At 50.2% G+C, this 21,180-nt stretch overlaps 1 protein-coding gene across 1 annotated transcript in view; it reads right to left on the reverse strand.

Moving 5' to 3' along the window:
• The window catches only part of LOC119970237 (FERM and PDZ domain-containing protein 1), a 178,421-nt gene that overhangs the window by 131,872 nt on the left and 25,369 nt on the right, over nucleotides 1–21,180 (reverse strand). The window contains exon 2 of the mRNA XM_038804525.1: nucleotides 1,029–1,133. Coding sequence (XP_038660453.1) covers nucleotides 1,029–1,129 — 101 coding nt within the window. The 5' untranslated portion in view covers nucleotides 1,130–1,133. The remainder of the gene's footprint in view (nucleotides 1–1,028; nucleotides 1,134–21,180) is intronic.

Raw genomic sequence — 21,180 nt, forward strand, 5'->3', positions numbered from 1 at the left:
AGACCCAATGGGCCGAATGGCCTCCTTCTGCACTGTAAATTCTATGATAGACCATTATTGCATTTTGGTTCACCTTGCAATGGTGGATTGTCTTGTCACCAGGCTGGGAGCCTGGCTCTGCATTATTTTCGGGCCGACATATAAAATGTGACTGAATTCCTCTATGGGTGGGAACAATGTGCTTATTCTGAAAATTGTAAAGCCTTTGCAGGATGCAGTAGAAATAGAGCAGTTGTGCTCTCATGTGGCTCTGTCTCTTTTGAAAATACGCTTTTTTAAATTTTCATCTGACTGGAATGATTGCAATTTGAACTGAGACAGAACAAACTGCTTAAAAATGCAAGGTCACATTCCAAGATGAGGGCGTGAAGCAAACAAATCACCCTTAGAGGAGAGTGAGGTGAGAAGCATTTCCTCTCATCCAGACACCCATCGAAACCCATAGCATCTGAGGAAGAAACATTGGAAATGCAATACACTGGATATTGAAACAATGGCTGCCACAGATACCCCAAACCACTTGGAAATACAGAATAGGTGTGTTATTTCAAGGCAAAGCTGCCCAGCCACGCAATATAGATTGCAAGCGACGTTGGTGGTGTCACGATAGTCTTCAGTGGAGGGAACTGGCTGACGATGTGTGTGTGTGTGTGCACCGGTGTGTGTACACGTGTGTGCATGTGTCTATGCACACACACATGTGCATTTTTGAAGGCCGAATGCTTGGCATCGCGGTTTTATCATTTTCCTCGGGTTTGCTCTTGTTTTGACTCAAGGAAACCGTGTTTGATTCCTCATAACTTAAACAGTTAAATACTTTCTGATTTGGAAGAGGCATGTCCTTGTGACGAAGAAATATAATATATTCTGACCAACCGAGGAGGCCGAATTGAGGGATGCCAGTTCATTTTTCTTGCCTGGTCATAACAGTTCATATACATCAACTTGATGAGCTGAACAAGAAGATCTTCAGTGAAAGTATTTCCATTTCCAGAAATCAGACTTTAATAAACAAATACAGATCTCACCTCTGTGAATTATCTCGTGTAAGGCGAAGCCACTTTGCGACCATTTGCTCAACTTTGTGGGATTTGCGGACTTGGACCATGTTATCCTCAGCTTCTTCCATTTAACTGCAGAAAATTGATACTTGCGTTAATCTCACTATTGAATTGATATTTGTATTAGTTCCAGTGCCTGCATTTAACACAAACAGGAAAGGAGTACTAGATGCAATGTAACCCTCCCTCTATTCTGCCCCAGCAACATGCCTCAGCCCCTCAGGAGAGCACCCACTACTCTGCAAGTGTGATCATTTTTCTATTTTCTCTCCTGAGCTGTCCTTCAACTGTTCTGGCTAAGATTGACAATTAATGCCATTTGGATTATGCCAATTAGAATTGGTTTGAGAATCCTCAACTCATCTTCCAATTGGATCCTCACAGCCAGGAATCAGAGGAGTTCACATTATACTCCACCCTAAATGCAATCCAGTTCCCTGAATTGGGAGGTTGGGGATATAATATTATAATAAGAATAACCTTTATTCTTTTCACAAATAGGCTTACATTAACACTGCAATGAGGTTACTGTGAAAATCCCCTAGTCGCCACATTCCGGCACCTGTTTGGGTACACAGAGGGAGAATTCAGAACGTCCGATTCACCTAACAAGCACATCTTTCGGGACTTGTGGGAGGAAACCGGAGCGCCCGTAAGAATCCCACGCAGACGCGAGGACAAAGTACAGACTCCGCACAGACAGTGACCCAAGCAGGAATTGAACCCAGGACCATGACGCTGTGAAGCAACAGTGCTAACCACTGTGCTACCATGTCACTCATGTGCTATTGTGCCGCCCACACATGGTGTCAGGCCGCCAGTACAAAGGAAGAAAATGTTACGGCGTCAGGCTACAGAGGGTGAAGTAATGGAAAGGAATCTTAAGTGAGTAAAAAGAGGCTCAAAGAAGGCAGGGGCTTCAGCCCTTGAGTGCTGGAGGCCAAAATAGATGGGAGGAAACCTCTACTAGCCGCTTATGGTTAAAATCAGGGCCTTTGTCGCCATCACTGTAGACCTGTGACCTATCGTCTTTCACTAGACAATCCTGGGGAGGAGTATTAATAGTACAACAGCAGAGAACTGGGAGGAAAACAGGGCTCTTCAACCCTCTGGTGCAGGTTGTCCCAGCAGGGGCAGGGGAGAGAAATTGAGACATCAGTCGGCCTCACCTTTCACCCCAATTTCCCAATGTTTCCACCAAAAACTCATTCAATTTTGGGCAAGATCACAGAAGACTCGTCAGATTTATAGCATTAGTCCAAACATACTCAGAATAAGTCACTTTCACGAGTCGGACACTTTTCAAATTCAAGGAAAATATCCAAATCCTAAGATTAGAACTCAAAGTCTTTCAGGAATGAAATCCGGAGGGCAGCACGGTGGCCTAGTGGTTAGCACAGCTGCCTCGCGGCGCTGAGGTCCCAGGTTCGATCCCGGCTCTGGGTCACTGTCCGTGTGGAGTTTGCACATTCTCCCCGTGTCTGCGTGGGTTTCACCCCCACAACCCAAAAATGTGCAGAGTAGGTAGATTGGCCACACTAAAATGCCCCTTAATTGGAAAAAATAATTGGGTAATCTAAATTTATAAAAAAGGAATGAAATCCGGAAGATACCTAGTTCACCCAAAGGGTGGTGGAAACGTAAACTTACTCCCTAAAAAGGTTGTGGATGTTGGGACCATCACTGAGACGGATGGATTTTTGTTGGGTAAGAATATCAAAGGATATGGAACGAAGGAGATAAATGGAGCTGAGATACAGATCAACAATGGTACAATAGATTAGCAAATCAGGCTTGAGGGATTGAATGGTCTGCTCCTGTTCCTACATTCCTAATTTTTATTTTTAATGTACTTTTCCTTTTTTCTTCAGGTTAACACCTTCATGTTTGTCAGCAAATTAGTTGAGGGGAGAGAGGTACTGTTCACAAGTGAAGGTTGAGTTACAACAAACGGTACCCATCAACCACCAACACCCCTATACATTGGCAATAATTCCACAGGAAATGAGAAAGAGAATCCAAAGTTACTGCTCTGGGATTCAGGATTGTTGAAGATCCAATTTTAATATTTGCACCATACCTTACAATATCCACAAGGCATCACAGTGCATTTTCCAATCAACAGGATTGGGATTTAATGTGGATGTTGGGGGACTCGTCAGCTGATTCGAAAACTGGTGGGAGCCCTACTTCACTCTTCTCCAAGATGCCCAAATCTATTTAATTCCAACCATATACTTACCTGGGCAATGTCGAGCCACCCAGATAATTAAACACTTAATAAGGCCGAAATTCTCCATGAATGGTCAGTCAATCAGAAGCTGCAACTATGCAGTACCAACAGCATCTCCAGGGGCAGTGGGGTCTGCAGCAGGGATCGGTGATGGGATCCTTAGATAGAAGTGAGTGAGAGCTAGATGGGAGTCACAGGGAAGGGGGTCAGCATAGTGGTTAGCACTGTTGCTTCACAGCGCCAGGGTCCCCAGGATTGATTCCCAGCTTGGGTCACTGGCTGTGTGGAGTCTGCACGTTCTCCCCGTGTCTGCGTGGGTTTCCTCCGGGTGCTCCGGTTTCCTCCCACAAGTCCCGAAAGGTGCGCTGTTAGGTCATTTGGACATTCTGAATTCTCCCTCTGTGTACCCGAACATGCGCCAAACTGTGGCGACTGCGGGGCTTTTCACGGTAACTTCATGCAGTGTTAATGTAAGCCTACTTGTGACAATAAAGATTATTTTATTATTATTATCATAGAGAGTGGGAGGAAGTTCGGAAAAAGAGCAAGGAGGTGGCTTCCTACGGGGCCCCATATTCCTGATGTCAAGTTCCTTTATAGGGCTGAGTACCTGTGAATGGAAGGCCTCCTACTCTGCTACCTCCCACCTCCACCCCCGCCTCCCAGTCGGCCACCGTCACACGCAACAGGTTTTTCTGGGTAGCTTCTCCAGATGGCGAGACCTGAACTGGTGCTGGTTGAATACCAGCGGCAACAGGATGTGCATCTTAAGTGGCCTCAGGCATGAAGGCCATCCGCAAGCTTTCCCACTCGTGATGTATTTATAAAGAGGCCGTCTTGAAAAACAGATGCCTGGCTATCTATTCAGCCTGCTTCTGTTAATACAGTTGCCAGATGACCTTATCATTAATGTTTCACTTAGTTCCAATATTGACTATTGCATCAACCAAGTAGGCAATAGTTACACAGCTGTGAAGGGAATGTTAGTTTAATTTGATTGACACTTTATACGGTTGTAATAAGATTTTCTTGCTTTAAATGGTTTCTCAATACCTGTAATTATATGCTATTGAGACTGAAAACACCTCCTCGCAATCTCTGCATCCCCCTCCCCTCCCCCCCGATCCTATATTTTCCTATATGCCCCATCCCACCCCCAAAATCTCTCCTCACGCTCCTCTATTCGCTCTAGTCTTTGGGTGCAGTCTTGAACGTCAGGCTTTCCCAGAAGCCACCCAGCTGCTCCAACAGGCCAACAACTGGGCAGAAAACCATATACCAAGTTTCAAACAAAGACCTGCTGTTAAACTTGGCAAGACCTCCACTTTTCCCATATTTCCAGGTTTCCTGGTGGCTCAGTTTCCCCATTCCCCTAAATATCAGGGCCGTTAACTCTAGCTCCAGGCAAAGGTGAGTGAGAAAAGAACATCTTAAAGCTCTTGCAGAATCAGAGATAAAAAGTGATAACAGGAATTTGCAATCAAATATATACCAAGGAATATGTTCCAAGAGACTTGAGACAGTCAATATTTTGTGGAATTAACTAAGAAACATAAATAAACAAGAACATTTACATCTGCTTCATAGACTATGAAAAAATGTTTAATCACCAAAAGCTAATTGACATGTTGCTAAAATGTGACATTGAAGATGTGAGATTTATCCAGAGCTTATATTGGGACCAAATAACAAGCATCAGGCTAGAAGGTGGACAACCATACATGTTTCAAGTAGGCAGCACGGTGGCGCAGTGGTTAGCACTGCTGCCTCACGGCGCTGAGGTCCCAGGTTCGATCCCAGCTCTGGGTCACTGTCCCTGTTGAGTTTGCACATTCTCCCCGTGTTTGCGTGGGTTTTGCCCCCACAACCCAAAGATGTGCAGGCTAGGTGGATTGGCCACACTAAATTGCCCCTTAATTGGAAAAATGAATTGGGTACTCTAAATTATTATTATTATTTTTTTTAATACATGTTTCAAGTGAAGAGAGGAGTATGATAAGGCCGTGTACTGTCACCAGAATTAGTCAATCTGTACACAGGACAAATATTCAGTGAATTAAATGTACTTCCTGGGTTGCAAATTGGAGGCAACAACATTAGAAACTTGTCGTACACTGACAACATAGTGCAACTTGCAGAATCAGAAGCAGCCTTACAAAATCAAGAAAATTTAGAAGTTTAGAATATGGATTGAGTGCGAACGGCAAAAACAAAATTAATAGTAGTTAGAAGGAATACATTGGAAGAAACCAGAGTGAAGTGTTGGTGTCCCGCTGGAACAAGTAGAGAGGCCCCGGGTCACTGTCCGTGTGGACATTGCACATTCTCCCCGTGTTTGCGTGGGTTTCACCGCCACGACTCAAAGATTGCAGGCTAGGTGGATTGGCCACACTAAATTGCCCCTTAATTGGGAAAAAAAGAATTGGGCACTCTAAATTTATTTTTTAAAAATATGTGATTCTTCGATTATGCAGCACTTAGTGAACAATCCTTAATGTACTAATAGCTGCACTAACAGCCCATTTAAGATAATCAGTCACACTCGTAACATGGCTCCTTTATGCTTGCCAGAAGCATCATACATTCATCTGCAGGGACTTATTCCCTACAAACAAAAGGAATATGGTCAATCCTAATGACTTTTTTTGAAGTACCCAGAAGCATGAGGAGACTATAGTTCCCATTGATTTCTCTATGGCAACACCTCAGCCAATCAGAATTGACTTGCCAACCAATCAGCACCCTTTTCTCCTGTTGTATCAATTGCTGTGACCCTTTGAATTTTAATATTCTTGTATTTGTCCTGATGAGCGCAAGATGGAAAGTTCCGCAATGTCTCTCTCCCCAGCAATACATCAAGAAAATATTTCAATTTGTATTTCTTAAATCCACGCTTCTACACATTGAACTCCATCTGCCATGGTTTATTGTACTCATTTAGTTTTTCGATTTTCTTAATAAATTTAGAGGACCCAATTCTTTTCTTCCAATTTAGCGTGGCCAATCCACCTACCCCTGCACATCATTTTGGATTGTGGGAGTGAGACTCACGCAGGCACAGGAAGAATGTGCAAACTCCACATGGACAGTGACTTGGGACCGGACCCGGGTCCACAACGCCGTGAGGCAGCAGTGCTAGCCACTGCGCCACCATGCTGCCCCAGTTTTTCTATTTTCTTTGTCGCTTTCTTTTCCCATCTACCACCATCTACTGTACCTTCTAACTTAGTGACACCTACAAATTTGGATATACAACCATCTATTCCTTCATCCAAGTCAGTGATATATTTGGCGGAAAGCTGAGACCCAGTACAGATCCCTACAGAGAACAAAACCTTTATCCCTATCCTCTGACTCCTACCTCCCAACAAAACAATCCACAACATATGTTTACCTCAACTTTTTTGAATAACATTGTGTTGGACTTGCCAAATGATTCCTGGAAGTGTATGTAGATAATATTCATAGACATCGTCGTGTCCACCGTGGACTAGCATTCACAAATCCGTGCTGATTCCCTTTGATCATATCATTCTCATTCAAGTCCTCAATCATTTTGGCCCCAATAGTAACAGATTAATGGGGAACACAGTAGCTGGAAAGAATCTAGAAGATTAGGGACATGGAGGCCCAGTCATTCTTTATGCTGACAGTCAGCTTGGTTAACTGCATGGCCAGCAAATGGTGTGGAAATTCAGCAGCAGAAGGCCTCAGGCAGGGACCCATGGGGATGAAGATGAAGCAGGGAGATCTGGGATGGTAAGGCTGAAAGTTTCATTTTTTTTTGGGACTGTTTTCCTAGTACAGTTCAGAAAGCACTTTTCCACCACTGGGGTAGCCGAATTCTGGAGCTCTCTCCACCAAATAGCTACAGATGCTGGAAACATTGAAATTTCAAGACTGATTTTGCAGCAAGTGATATGGATCAAAGACTGGTAAATGGAATTATGGTGCAGGTCAGACCTCATCTAACTGAATGGAGGCTGAATGGCCTACTCTTGTTTCTATATAACGGACACAGCTAGATGAATTCTTGTTCATAATGTTGCCCAGCATCTGGGCCACATAGTCTGTCGGGTCCTTACCCCCTGATCCCCTCTCGCAGACTCATGATCTGGACATTTTGGTGGCGAAACTGATTCTCTTGGTCCTCGACTTTCCCCTTCAGGCTCCCCTGTGTCGCCACCAACCTTTTTATTTCAGACTCCAGAGCAACAATCCTGTTGCTCTGGTCCATCGACGCCTTTTGCAGCTGTAGGATAGTCTTCCCCTGGGCTTCCCGTTTCTTCCCCATTCCATTTATCACCATCTTCATGCCGACCAACGCCTCCGTCCCTGCCACTCTGACCACCACCTGGATCTCCACTTTTATGGCCTCTCTCATTGCCATCAATTCCTTCATTATCTCCATTATCTCCAGGCGTTGGGGACGGGGAGGGGACAAACATTGTTCCAGGCATCGGTCTCCCCTCTCCGGGGTGGCAAGGGACCCCGCGCCTCATGGGTCCGCCAACTCACTCACTTGATGCTCTTGGCCTTTTCCTCCATTTCTACCTTGTCTGCGGCCTCCAGAGCTCCCATTCACAGGCATGTTGTACCTATTCTCTCCCTTTCTTACTTGTGGATGAAATAAGTCTGAATTTTCTGGCTAAATCTGTCTCAATTTGCCTACTTGATTGTATTCTGGAAGCGAGCCACCTGATGTGTCACTGCTCAGCACAACACCATCACTGAAAGTCTCACAATGTTGTCATGTTCCTTTGTTCCCAAATGCAATTGGGAGAATCAGATTGCATTCAGTTAGAGTTGGGCGTGCCGTGAAGGCTGGCGTGAAACTGGCCGTGTTTCACGCCAGCCTCGGAGCTCCGTCCCGGGACCCGATTCTTCCCCCCCGGGCGGGGCTAGTATCGGGGCCTGGGGAATCACGGTGACGCGGAGTTAGCGAACGTTGCTAACTCCGCCCGCCAAGGGTCACGGCGGCTGGCGCGCTGATGACGTCAGCCGTGCATGCGCGGGTTGGACGGCTCCAATCTGCACATGCGCGGATGCCGTCATCACGCAGACGCGTCAAGCCCGCGCATGCGCGGGCCGTCTTGCCCCTCAGCCGCCCCGCGGACTGATCCTGCGGGGCAGCGGAAGAACAAATAGTGCGCGGGTATCGGACCCGCTACCCGCGATCGGTGCCCACCGATCGCAGGCCCATGCCACCCTTGGCACGGCCGCACAACGGCCGTGCCAATCGGTACCATGGTTGTCCGGGACGGCACTTTGCGGCCGTTTTCACGAACGATGAAAGCAGGTGTAATCGCGGCCGTGAAAACTGCCGTAAACTCCGCGGTATTCGGCCCATCGGCCTGCGGAGAATCGCTGTTCGCCGTAAAAAACGGCGAGCAGCGATTCGTGCCAGGGGGCGGCCGGAGGGGGGGAGAATAGCGGGAGGCCGTGAAAATTGTCGGGAAGGCCCTCCCGCTATTCTCCGACCCGTCGTGGGCAGCGGTGAATCGCGCCGTAATTGTTCAGGAGATAAAATAATGTTTACCGAAACACAAACACTGCCATTTGTTTACCAGCACTGGGGAAAATAGCCTTTAAAATCTCCCAGATATCATATTAAGTTGCTTGTTACAAAAACAACTTACATTCATTCTTGGTCAAGGCTTGTTTAGGAACTATCCTATTTAAAGCAACTGGCCCCTGTTCACACATATCTCCTCAGGGCAACAGAATTCTCCGTCCTGCCAGCGGCCAATGGGTTTCCCATTGTGGATACCCCTACGCCATCGGAAAATCTGCGGACGGGAGTGTGCTGCCGATGAAGTGGAGGATCCGCTGACAGAGAATCCAGCCCATGAACTTTCAACACAGCATTTTTAAAAATAAATTTAGAGTACCCAATTCATTTTTTCCAATTAAAGGGCAATTTAGTGTGGTCAATCCATCTACCCTGCACATTTTGGGTTGTGGGGGCGAAACCCCGCAAACACAGGGAGAATGTGCAAATTCCACACAGACAGTGACCCAGAGCCGGGATCGATCCCGGGACCTCTGCGGCATGAGGCAGCAGTGCTAACCACTGAACCACCGTGCTGCCCCTTCAACACATCATTGAGCATGCTATTAATTGAACCAAGGCTGATGTTTGGTATGTGTAGGGTTAATGTGTGGAACTGGGTTAATGATGTAAGAGAACAGATGACTATGGGTCCCGGAACAGGGCAGGGAATGTGCATGGCATAGGCAGTGTAACATCTAGCCATATATAACTATATGCAGTTCAGTTGTATAAAATAAGCCCGTTATTGTTTGAACGCACCAATATCTCAGTAATCATTTCAAAGAAGCTAGTTCTTTGGTTCCTTAGTTTTAAAAGCAAAGGGCTGAAGTGTTGGAGAAGCCAGCATAACAGAACTAGGCCCATAACTAAGCCCAACCATCTTCAGCTGCTTCACCAATGACCTGTCTTTCATCATAAAATCAGAACTGGGGATGTTTGCGGATGACTGCACAATGTTCAGCACCATTCGCGACTCCTCAGATGATGAAGCAGTCCGTGTCCAAATGGAGCAATACCTAGACAATATCCAGGCTTGGGCTGACAAGTGGCAAGTTACATTCGTGCCACACAAGTATCAGGCAATGGCTATCTCCTACAAGAGAGGATCTACCCATCGCCCCTTGACATTCAATGGCATTACCATCGCTGAATCCCTCACAATCAACAACCTGGGTTACCATTGATCAGAAACTGAACTGGACTAGCCATGTTAATACTGTGGCTACCAGGGCAGGTCAAAGAAAGGCTAGGAGTCCTACAGGGAATAACTCAACTCCTGACCCCCCGAAAGCCTGGCAACCATCTACAAGACACAAGTCAGGAGTGTAATGGAATACCCTTCACTTGCCTGGATGAGTGCAGCTCCAACAACATTCAAGAAGCTCATTACCATCCAGGGCAAAGCAGCCCGCTTAATCGTCCTCCTTCCATAAACATTCAAACCCTCCACCGCCGATGAACAGTGGCAGCCCACTAGCACCACCTGGAGGTTCCCCTCCAAGTCACTCACCACCCTGACTTGGAAATATATACCGTTCCTTCGCTGACGTTGAGACAAAATCCTGGAACCCCCTCCCAAACAGCACATTGGGTGCACCTACACCACAGAGACTGCAGCGGTTCAAGAAGCCAGCTCACCACCACCTTCCGAAGGGCAACTAGGGATGGGCAATAAATGCAGACCTAACCAGCGACGCCCACATCCCGTTAATGAATTTTTAAAAAACATACATAGCGAGAACAAGATTTAAACGGGGAATGCAAGGTTTAAACATGAGAAGCCTTACAATGGGACTGGTGAGTAACCCTTTAAAAAGAGTAAATATCGATTTTAATGGTGCATCGGGCAGGCAGCAAAGGGGAAACCAGATCCCTCGTAATGACGAGTTACAGAGAACCCCGCAGTCTGGGTCCAAGGTCAGCAGCATTCTATATGGTAACTGCGAGGCAGAGGGGAAAAAAAAGCAGCTGCAAATATTAAATACTCCAGGGGAAGGCAACGGAGAGACTGCTGAAATAACTTAAAGCAAAGCAGTTACTAACAGCTTTGCGGTATTCAAGAAGTAAATACAAAGTCTAGTTGGGAGATCCCCTGGGGAGAGACAATTGCCACAGCTGGTCTGGGTGAGTGGCTGAACAGCACAAGGAAAGCTTCAAATACTGGAAGGAAAATTTAAAACTTCGGCTTAGAAAAGCCGCAGATCCTAAATGTATGCTCCGTAAGAGGCTTGGACACATGGGGCGAAATTCTCCGACCCCATGCAGGGTCGGAGAATCGGCCGGCAGCGGCGTTAATCCCGCTCCCGCAGGGTTTTTAAATCTCTGACCGGCCAAGAACCGGCGCTGTGCAAATCCCGCCGGCAGCCTCTGAAAACAGCTGGCGCCGGCGAGATTTCATTTTTTTTTTAGTTTCCACAAATCTCCGGCCCGAATGGGCCGAAGTCCCGCCGACGTGGCCACGGGTCACGTCGGCGAAAATCACAGTTGCTTTAAAACGGCGTCAACCATTGATGATGGTTGACGCCGTTCAGTGTGGGGTGGGGGGGGGGGGGGGGGGTGGGTTGCGGCATCGGGGGGGGGTGGGTTGCGGCATCGGGGGGGGTGGGTTGCAGCATCGGGGGGGTGGGTTGCGGCATCGGGGGGGGTTGCGACATCGGGGGGGGGGGTGGGTTGCGGCATCGGGGGGGGTTGCGGCATCGGGGGGGGTTGCGGCATCGGGGGGGTGGGTTGCGGCATCGGGGGGGGTTGCGGCATCGGGGGGGGGTGGGTTGCGGCATCGGGGGGGGGTTTGGGGGCAGCGGCGTGCAGAGAGGGGGGGCGACGGATGCCCGGGGCCAACGCACCGTCGCCCCCCCCCTCTGTACGGCGCTGCCCCCTACCCCAACCACCCCCTCCTCACCACCCCTACCTCCCTCCAACGCCCCTACCCCCCTCCCCACCACCCCTACCCCCCTCCCCACCACCCCTACCCCCCTCCAACGCCGCCCCCCCATCTCTCGCAACGCCACAACCCCCCACCCTCAACGCCGCAACCCCCCCTCATCGCCGCAACCCCCCCCTCTCAACGCCGGTCCCCCCCCTCTCAACGCCGGGTCCCCCCCTCTCAACGCCGGGTCCCCCCCCCTCTCAACGCCGGGTCCCCCCCCTCTCAACGCCAGGTCCACCCCCTCTCAACGCCGGGTCCCCCCCCTCTCAACGCCGGGTCCCCCCCCCTCTCAAAGCCAGGTCCCCCCCCCCTCTCAACGCCGGGTCCCCCCCCCCTCAACGCCGGTACCCACACCCCGTCCCCCTCCCTCTGAAGGCCGGTACCCACACACCTCCCCCCCTCTCCTCCTCCCCCCCTTCCTTCCTCCTCCCCCCCTTCCTTCCTCCTGCCCCCCTTCCTTCCTCCTCCCCCCTTCCTTCCTCCCCCCCTCCTTCCTCCTCCCCCCTTCCTTCCTCCTCCCCCCCTTCCTTCCTCCGTTAGGGGGGGGGGGGTGCGGCGTTAGTGGGGGGGGGGTGCGGCGTTAGTGGGGGGGGGTGCGGCGTTAGTGGGGGGGGTGCGGCATTGGAGTGGGGTAGGGGTGGTGAAGGGGGTAGGGGTGGTGGGGGGAGGGGGTTGGGGTAGGGGCAGCGGCGTGCAGAGGGGGGGCGACGGTGCGTTGGCCCCGGGCATCCGTCGCCCCCCTCCTCTGCACGCCGCTGCCCCTACCCCAACCCCCCCCCTCACCACCCCTACCCCCTTCACCACCCCTACCCCCCTCCAACGCCGCCCCCCTCCAACGCCGCCCCCCCTGTCTCAACTCAACACCGCAACTCCCCCCCCCAACTCAACGCCGCAAACCCCCCCCCCCCAACTCAACGCCGCAAACCCCCCCCCTCTCCTCTCAACTTAACGCCGCAAACCCCCCAACACCGGGTCTGTCTCTCTCCTCCTCCCCCCCCCCCCCAAATGCCGGTCTGTCTCTCTCCTCCTCCTCCCCCCCCCCAAAATGCCGGGCTGTCTCTCTCCTCCTCCCCCCCCCCCCCCAAACGCCGGGCTGTCTCTCTCCTCCTCCTCCCCCCCCTCCCCCCCAAAACGCCGGGTCTCACCACTTCCGCAGCTGGTGAAACTGACGCGTATCGCGTCAGTCAGCTGCTGGCCCCTCCGGGAACGGAGAATAGCCGCCTAAAAGAAGGCCCCGACGCCGGAGTCATCTACACCGATTTTTCTCGCCGGAAATCGGCGTTACGACGGTCTGCAGAGAATTTCGCCCCAGGTAAACCTTTTACTAGTGACCTTCATAGGCTTTGAAGCATGTAGGTATGGAGACCAAGGGCACGATTCAGCGGATAAATGCTAAAGTTTGCTTTTGGGCACGTTTAGCAGCGTGTTTCGCATCGGCCGCTTTGGCGAGATCGCGGCCTGTATTCAACGGCATTTAGTGCCACAAATTAGCCCCCACGTGAATCTTGACATTCTCAACTCCCTCCCTGTCAGATCCGCTTGACTCGCGCCCCAGCTGCTCACTGCTAACAAGGGGAGCAGTTTTAAGCACTCCCTCACCATTCAGTCTCAGTCAACACACAAGCATGGCAGCGCACAGACCTACTCCTCGCTTTGGGGATGCCGAACTGATGTGTGGATGACAGGGAGGGCACCCTGTTCCCTCGAGGGGGTTGGGAGAATCAGCAGCAGGTCAGCAATGTCGTCTGGGAGGCAGTGGTAGCGGCTGTCAGTGCGGGTAGCATGACCAGGTGGACCGCTGACAAAATGTAGGAAGACGACGAATGGCCTCCAAAAAGGTTCAAGGGTAAGTTACCACCTCTATCCTGACATCAGTTCCGCCCGCCACCCCTCAAATGCCCAAACCACCCCTTTCAATCCACTGGCTGACACCCCGCACCCTCCAAACATCTGACCTTCAAGCTTGTTCCTCACAATACCCTGGTACCCACTAGGACAAACGCTTCATATCTAGGTGCAGTGCCCACACATGCCACCTGCTGTAGACCCTCTGACCTATCAAGTACGTGGCTCGCAATCCTCTCTCTTGGTCTCCGCAGGAGAAGATACCCCATTATTAGCAGGAAAGGGCGAAGGCGGGAGGAGGAGCTCTAGAGCTTTGAGTCCTTGCCCCCTGTGAAGAACGGGCTCTGGAAATCTCAAGGTTGCCCGAGAAAGGAGCAGTCACTGGTTGGCTTGTGCCAGAGAGTTGAGGATCTACGGCCCCTTCACCAGTATGGCCTGTCTCAAGTGAGTTGTTGATGTCTGACAAAGTGATCCTTATCTCTTACTGAACACGTATCCATTGTCTCACAGGATCATCATCCGGTGAGGCCAGGCCATCCGGAGGTGTACCCCACCCCCCACCCCCCTCTCGCCACCCAAGAGAACTCAAGAGCTCCCCTCCAAGGAGATCCCTAGTGGTGTGTCACAGCTATCACCCACACCTTCCACCAGCACACACCTCGGTGGCGACATTAGTGGACAGGTTTCGGGGACAAAATCTGGTGACCACCAGGTGGAGGCAGGAACGCCCGAGGAAGACAGCAATCAGAGGTCTGCTGGATCCCAGGACACGGCTGGGTCCCAGCCAGATTCTAAGCCTCTGGACAAGGTTCTCCCCGAGTTGATCCAGATGACAGGACAGAGACGTGAGATTCAGGAGAGGATGTCAGCAACATTCCAGCGACTGCAAGGCCGATTGGAGGAGTCCCAAACCCCTCTGGTGCAGCAGATGGTGCTGGCAATGTGTGGAAACAAGGCCAACACTGCTAGCGTGGCGACCGCAGGGGGAAACCCAGAGCACAAAATCCATGCCTTGAGTGGTGGTGTCCAAGGTATGGCTCAGTCTGTGATGACCATGGCTGAGGGCCTCAACATCATGTTCCAGTCTCTGAGGGGCGTGTCCCAGTTATGAATGGACATTGCCGAGACACTCCAGAGTGTGTCACAGTGAGGACCACTGCTAAGGGCTTCAACCCCATGGTGCAGACAATGGGGGGCTTCCAGGAATGCCAGAGCCAGATGACTCAAAGGCTGCTGGACCTCACTCCAGCTGCCCCCCCCCCCCCCCCCGTCCCTTGGAGTACCCCAGGGCCGTACGGTCACCCTCAGGGACGGGAAAGCACTGGATGTCGACCCGGGCCCTGCCACTAAGGAGACTAGGGTGGTCTCCAGTTCTCCTGATACCCCACTCCTAACATAATGTTTTCGACATGAGTGTGGAGGGCTGAACGCAGTACGCAGAATGGATGCGCTGTTTCTTTAGGGTAAACGCTATCAGTGGGGATGAGCAATAGACAGTGATTCTACTGACCACCCCCACTTTCAGCGCCATTAAGAGCCTGACGACCCTGGACTCCAAATCATTCAAAGAGTTAGTACCACTGGTAGCAAAATCATTACAATCCCAAACCATCGATCATTGTAGGGAGATAACAATATAAAACGGCTGATAGGACCCCAGGGGAGTCCATCACAGTGTTTTTGACATGTTTACGAAAATTGTGACTGTGGCCCATCCTTACCCGAGATGCTCCAGGATCGCCTTGTATGTGGGGTGAACAATATGGCGACCCGGCGAAAGTTACTGGCTGAGGCTTTACTGGGCCTGAAGAAAGCTGTAGAAACTTCCCTCTCACTGGAGAGTGCAGAGAAGTGAGTCCAGAAACTCCAGGGAATGTCTGGAATGGAGGTTAATAGTGTGGGATGCCCGCCTTCCGACATTCAGCGCCCCCTAGGAATGTGACCCCTGGGTCCCCACCCTGGCCTGAGCACCACCAAGACCAGGCCTGTAAGTGTTGCTACTGTTGGAGATGGATTAAGGAAGCCAAAACGCACAGACGGCTTAGCAGGTGAAGTAATGAACAGAATCGCTGTCACACTTGGCCTTTTCATTAATCCTTTAAGCAACTCGGATTATACTGAGAGATGCAAGGTGTGATAGTTGAGCTGATCAATGCAAGGACAAAGCCAGGGTCATACCAAGGGAAAGGTGGAGCAGTAACCAATTAACCCCTTTCAATTCTCCTCAAAAACATAGACAAGAATCCAGTGAAGAAAACATTGAATGCTAATACTAAAGTCTGTTTCATGGGCAGCACGGTGACGCAGTGGATTAGCGCTGTGGCCTCGCGGCACCGAGGTCCCAGGTTCGATCCCGGCTCTGGGTCACTGTCCGTGTGGAGTTTGCACATTCTCCCCGTGTTTGCGTGGGTTTCGCCCCCACAACCCAAAAATGTACCAGCTAGGTGGATTGGCCACGCTAAATTGCCCCTTAATTGGAAAAAAAATGAATTGGGTACTCTAAATTAAAAAAATAAAGTCTGTTTCATTAACCTGTGTAGCTATACCACTAACTTTCTATGTTATTCTATTGCTGACACACACCCGCATAGCTCTCTACAGGTAGCTGTGGACTCTCACCTGTATACTTGCCACTTGGCTACACCTGTACTGGTATGGGTTGAGCGATCTGCTCCACTCATTAACCTAAAGAAGTAACACTAACACTAATCCAAAGCATTACCAAAAAGGGGAGGATGTGACAACACTATAATGGACAGCTCTTACTGGTTCCTCCTTGAGAATTTAGTAACAGTGACCATGGGTGCAGGGTGAGCAACAGGACACGTTGGTCCCTACATTCAGGGCAAGAATTCCACTACATGGGCATAATATTGAGTGACTATGAGAGACAGGCATGATTCAGTGCGACAGAGGTACAGGGTACTACTGTGTTTCCACCTTATACAATATCACAATCCATGTGAAAAACAAATGTAGCCTTTGCACAACATGATGTGGAGGATTAAGATTTGGCTGACACTATTCAGATCTTGGGATCATAGGCTGTTTTACTGTTACCATTCGGTGCTTTCTCTGGCCCCTGGCCTGAAATATCTTTCTCTGGGCTTTTTTAATATTATGGGCCATCACGTGTTCAACACACTGAAAGTTGCTTTGGAAAAAAAAATTTTTTCACGTATAGAGCACCTTACATAACCTCAAAATGTCCAATGGTCCTGTATAGCAAAGACTCCACTTTTGAAGTGTAGTCACTGTTGCAATGTAAGGAAATGCAGCAGCCAATAATTCATAGCAAGGTGGCACAAATGGCAATGAAATAATCTCTTCATTTTTAAGCGATTTTGATTGAGGGATAAACATTTGCCAGCCACCTCCAGAAGTCCTCTGTTCTCCCTTGAATAATTTGCAGTGGTAATCATTCATTTCAACGTAAGTGGATAAATGGAAAGTTAGCCCCTCCAATAATGCAGCAGTCCCTTGGTACTAACTGAAGTAACAGCCAAGATTATGTACGCAATTGTCTGGAGCAAGGTTCAAAATCATGACCTTCTGACATATAATTCTACCAACTGAGACAAGGCTGACGTTAGTGATCATGAGTAGGCTTCACAATCATGCCAACTACCTGGAAGTTCAGCAGAGTGTATATTGTTAACTGAAACTCCAGGGAGATGGCAGAGGTTCTTACTGTCTCTGAGTTGTGGTGGTGATAGTGTGTTACAGTTCATTCAGTGAATCCGAGTTGTTAAGGCAACATGCGTGTTGTAGTCTCGAGTTAATTGATAGTGATGTTAGAGGATTCAACTTTCTTTCCATCATATTGTTGACCAAGAAACTCTCCCACTCTTACGTGTGCATTGAAAGGATTTACAGGTTGATACTTGTGATACCATGGTCCCTGTAAGGGGGCAAACTCCATTGACCACATGATTGGCTCGAGGATAATTGCGTCGGAGTGCACAAACCGTGACCAATAGGGACTCTGGGAGCAGGACCTTGGGTAGTGTGGACCAGGGAACTGAAGTGTAAAGACCTGTTGTATAGTGCTCTGTGCCTGTTATCTATTTGCCTTACCTGTCATCAATAAACCCCTTTTATTTACTACTGGAAGACTCCAGTATATGTCTCAAGCCGCCAAAATACTCAACATTTTTAGCCAAGTTATGAACACATCTTCCTTGGCCATCAAGTCCTATAGTGCGACTTCCAGCACAGAGGCAACAAGGATAGCCACTGCACCACAAGTCCTCCACACCGTTGCGGTGTAGGCAAAACCATAATTGGCATTGTCCCAGCCATCAAAACGCTCAGATCTCTCACCATTGATCAAAATATGCTCTCCCTTCTTACAGTGTCCACAAGACCCCTGGCAAACAAAAAGAGTATGTGGCAAAGATGGTTGGGCAGCTAGTGGGGGAGGAGGCATGTTCACACCCTCCTGAAGTAGACTGCGCCCATCGGTCACTGGGAAGAAGCCAGATCTGGGGAGCCGCCACGGGCGATCATAGTTTACAGGTACTTAGAGGGAGGAGGGTGCCAGGGAGGTACCAGGGAGGAGATTGCAGAGCCTTTGTCCTTGATCTTTATGTCGTCTTTGTCGACAGGAATAGTGCCGGAAGACTGGAGGATAGCAAATGTTGTCCCCTTGTTCAAGAAGGGGAGTAGAGACAACCCTGGTAATTATAGACCTGTGAGCCTTACTTCGGTTGTGGGTAAAATGTTGGAAAAGGTTATAAGAGATAGGGTTTATAATCATCTTGAAAAGAACAAGTTGATTAGCGATAGTCAACACGGTTTTGTGAAGGGTAGGTCATGCCTCACAAACCTTATTGAGTTTTTTGAGAAGGTGACCAAACAGGTGGATCAGGGTAAAGCTGTTGATGTGGTGTATATGGATTTCAGTAAGGCGTTTGATAAGGTTCCCCACGGTAGGCTATTGCAGAAAATAAGGAAGTATGGGATTGAAGGTGATTTAGCGGTTTGGATCAGTAATTGGCTAGCTGAAAGAAGACAGAGGGTGGTGGTTGATGGCAAATGTTCATCCTGGAGTTCAGTTACTAGTGGTGTACCGCAAGGATCTGTTTTGGGGCCACTGCTGTTTGTCATTTTTATAGATGACCTGGAAGAGGGTGTAGAAGGATGGGTTAGTAAATTTGTAGATGACACGAAGGTCGGTGGAGTTGTGGATAGTGCTGTATCCTACACAATAGGATACAGAGGGACATAGATAAGCTGCAGAGCTGGGCTGAGAGGTGGCAGATGGAGTTTAATGCGGAAAAGTGTGAGGTGGTTCACTTTGGAAGGAGTAACAGGAATGCAGAGTACTGGGCTAATGGCAAGATTCTTGGTAGTGTAGATGAACAGAGAGATCTCGGCATCCAGGTACATAAATCCCTGAAAGTTGCCACCCAGGTTAATAGGGCTGTTAAGAAGGCATATGGTGTGCTAGCCTTTATCAGCAGGGGGATTGAGTTTCGGAGCCACAAGGTCATGCTGCAGCTGTACATAACTCTGGTGCGGCCGCACCTGGAGTACTGCGTGCAGTTCTGGTCACCACATTGTAGGAAGGATGTGGAAGCTTTGGAAAGGGTTCAGAGGAGATTTACTAGGATGTTGCCTGGTATGGAGGGAAGGTCTTACGAGGAAAGGCTCAGGGACTTGAGGTTGTTTTCATTAGAGAGGAGAAGGCTGAGAGGTGACTTAATAGAGACATATAAGATAGTCAGAGGGTTAGATAGGGTGGACAGTGAGAGTCTTTTTCCTCGGATGGTGATGACCAACACGAGGGGACATAGCTTTAAATTGAGGGGTGATAGATATAGGACAGATGTCAGAGGCAGTTTCTTTACTCAGAGAGTAGTAGGGGTGTGGAACACCCTGCCTGCAACAGTAGTAGACTCGCCAACTTTAAGGGCATTTAAGTGGTCACTGGATAGACATATGGATGAAAATGGAATAGTGTAGGTCAGATAGGCTTCAGATGGTTTCACAGGTCGGCGCAACATCGAGGGCCGAAGGGCCCTTACTGCGCTGTAGTGTTCTATGTTCTATAATGAAAAGATCCTGATGTGGGCGAAGGAGATGCGTGAGTGCAGATGGGAAGGTCACACCGTTAGAATTGTCCAGGAATTGGGAATAGAACTGGAGAAAAGGAGGGCCATGTTTAGTAAGGCCAAGTCAGCTCTTTTTAGGAACAAGGTGAAATTTGGAATGGTGTATCCAGCCTGCCTGTGGGTCAGGCGTGGGGGCAAAGACCATTATCTCAACACTCCAGAGGAGGCGGCAACTTTATCAAAGAGCATAGATTGGGGGACATTTGAAAGGATTGGGTGGTGTCATCTGTGTGGAGATGTTGTGGATGTAATGTTGTGTTTTGTTTTTACTGGATTCCTCTTATTTTTTTTGTAATATATGTCGCCCCTGCGTTTGGGGGAGGGGTCTCTGATGTTTCAAAGCAATTGTTGGGAACAGTCGGGAATGTGGGGGGATGGGGAATGAACGTGGGGGGGACAGGGGAATGAGTGTGGGGGGGGACAGGGGAATGAGTGTGGGGGGGACAGGGGAATGAGCGTGGGGGGATAGGGGAATGAGCGTGGGGGGGACAGGGGAATGAGTGTGGGGAGGGCGATAGGGAAATGAGCGTGGGGGGATAGGGGAATGAGCGTGGGGGGGACAGGGGAATGAGCGTGGGGGGGACAGGGGAATGAGCGTGGGGGGGATAGGGGAATGAGTGTGGGGGGGACAGGGGAATGAATGTGGGGGGGACAGGGGAATGAGTGTGGGGGGGATAGGGGAATGAGTGTGGGGGGGACAGGGGAATGAGTGTGGGGGGGACAGGGGAATGAGTGTGGGGGGGGATAGGGGAATGAGTGTGGGGGGGGACAGGGGAATGAGTGTGGGGGGGACAGGGGAATGAGTGTTGGGGGGCGATAGGGGAATGAGTGTGGGGGGGACAGGGGAATGAGTGTGGGGGGGATAGGGGAATGAGTGTGGGGGGAATAGGGGAATGAGCGTGGGGGGGGATAGGGGAATGAGTGTGGGGGGGACAGGGGAATGAATGTGGGGGGAGAGGGGAATGAGTGTGGGAGGGGGATAGGGGAATGAGTGTGGGGGGGGGACAGGGGAATGAGTGTTGGGGGGACAGGGGAATGAGTGTGGGGGGGACAGGGGAATGAGTGTGGGGGGGGGATAGGGGAATGAGTGTGGGGGTGTCAGGGGAATGAGTGTGGGGGGGACAGGGGAATGAGTGTGGGGGGACAGGGAATGAGTGTGGGGGACAGGGGAATGAGTGTGGGGGGACAGGGGAATGAGTGTGGGGGGGACAGGGGAATGAGTGTGGGGGGGGGCAGGAATGAGTGTGGGGGGGCAGGGGATGAGTGTGTGGGGGGATAGGGGAATGAGTGTGGGGGGCAGGGGAATGAGTGTGGGGGGGACAGGGGAATGAGTGTGGGGGGGACGGGGAATGAGTGTGGGGGGGCAGGGGAATGAGCGTGGGGGGGGCAGGGGAATGAGTGTGGGGGGACAGGGGAATGAGTGTGGGGGGGCAGGGGAATGAGTG

Source organism: Scyliorhinus canicula, chromosome 8 (genome assembly GCF_902713615.1).
Source record: "Scyliorhinus canicula chromosome 8, sScyCan1.1, whole genome shotgun sequence".
Classification (NCBI taxonomy): domain Eukaryota; kingdom Metazoa; phylum Chordata; class Chondrichthyes; order Carcharhiniformes; family Scyliorhinidae; genus Scyliorhinus; species Scyliorhinus canicula.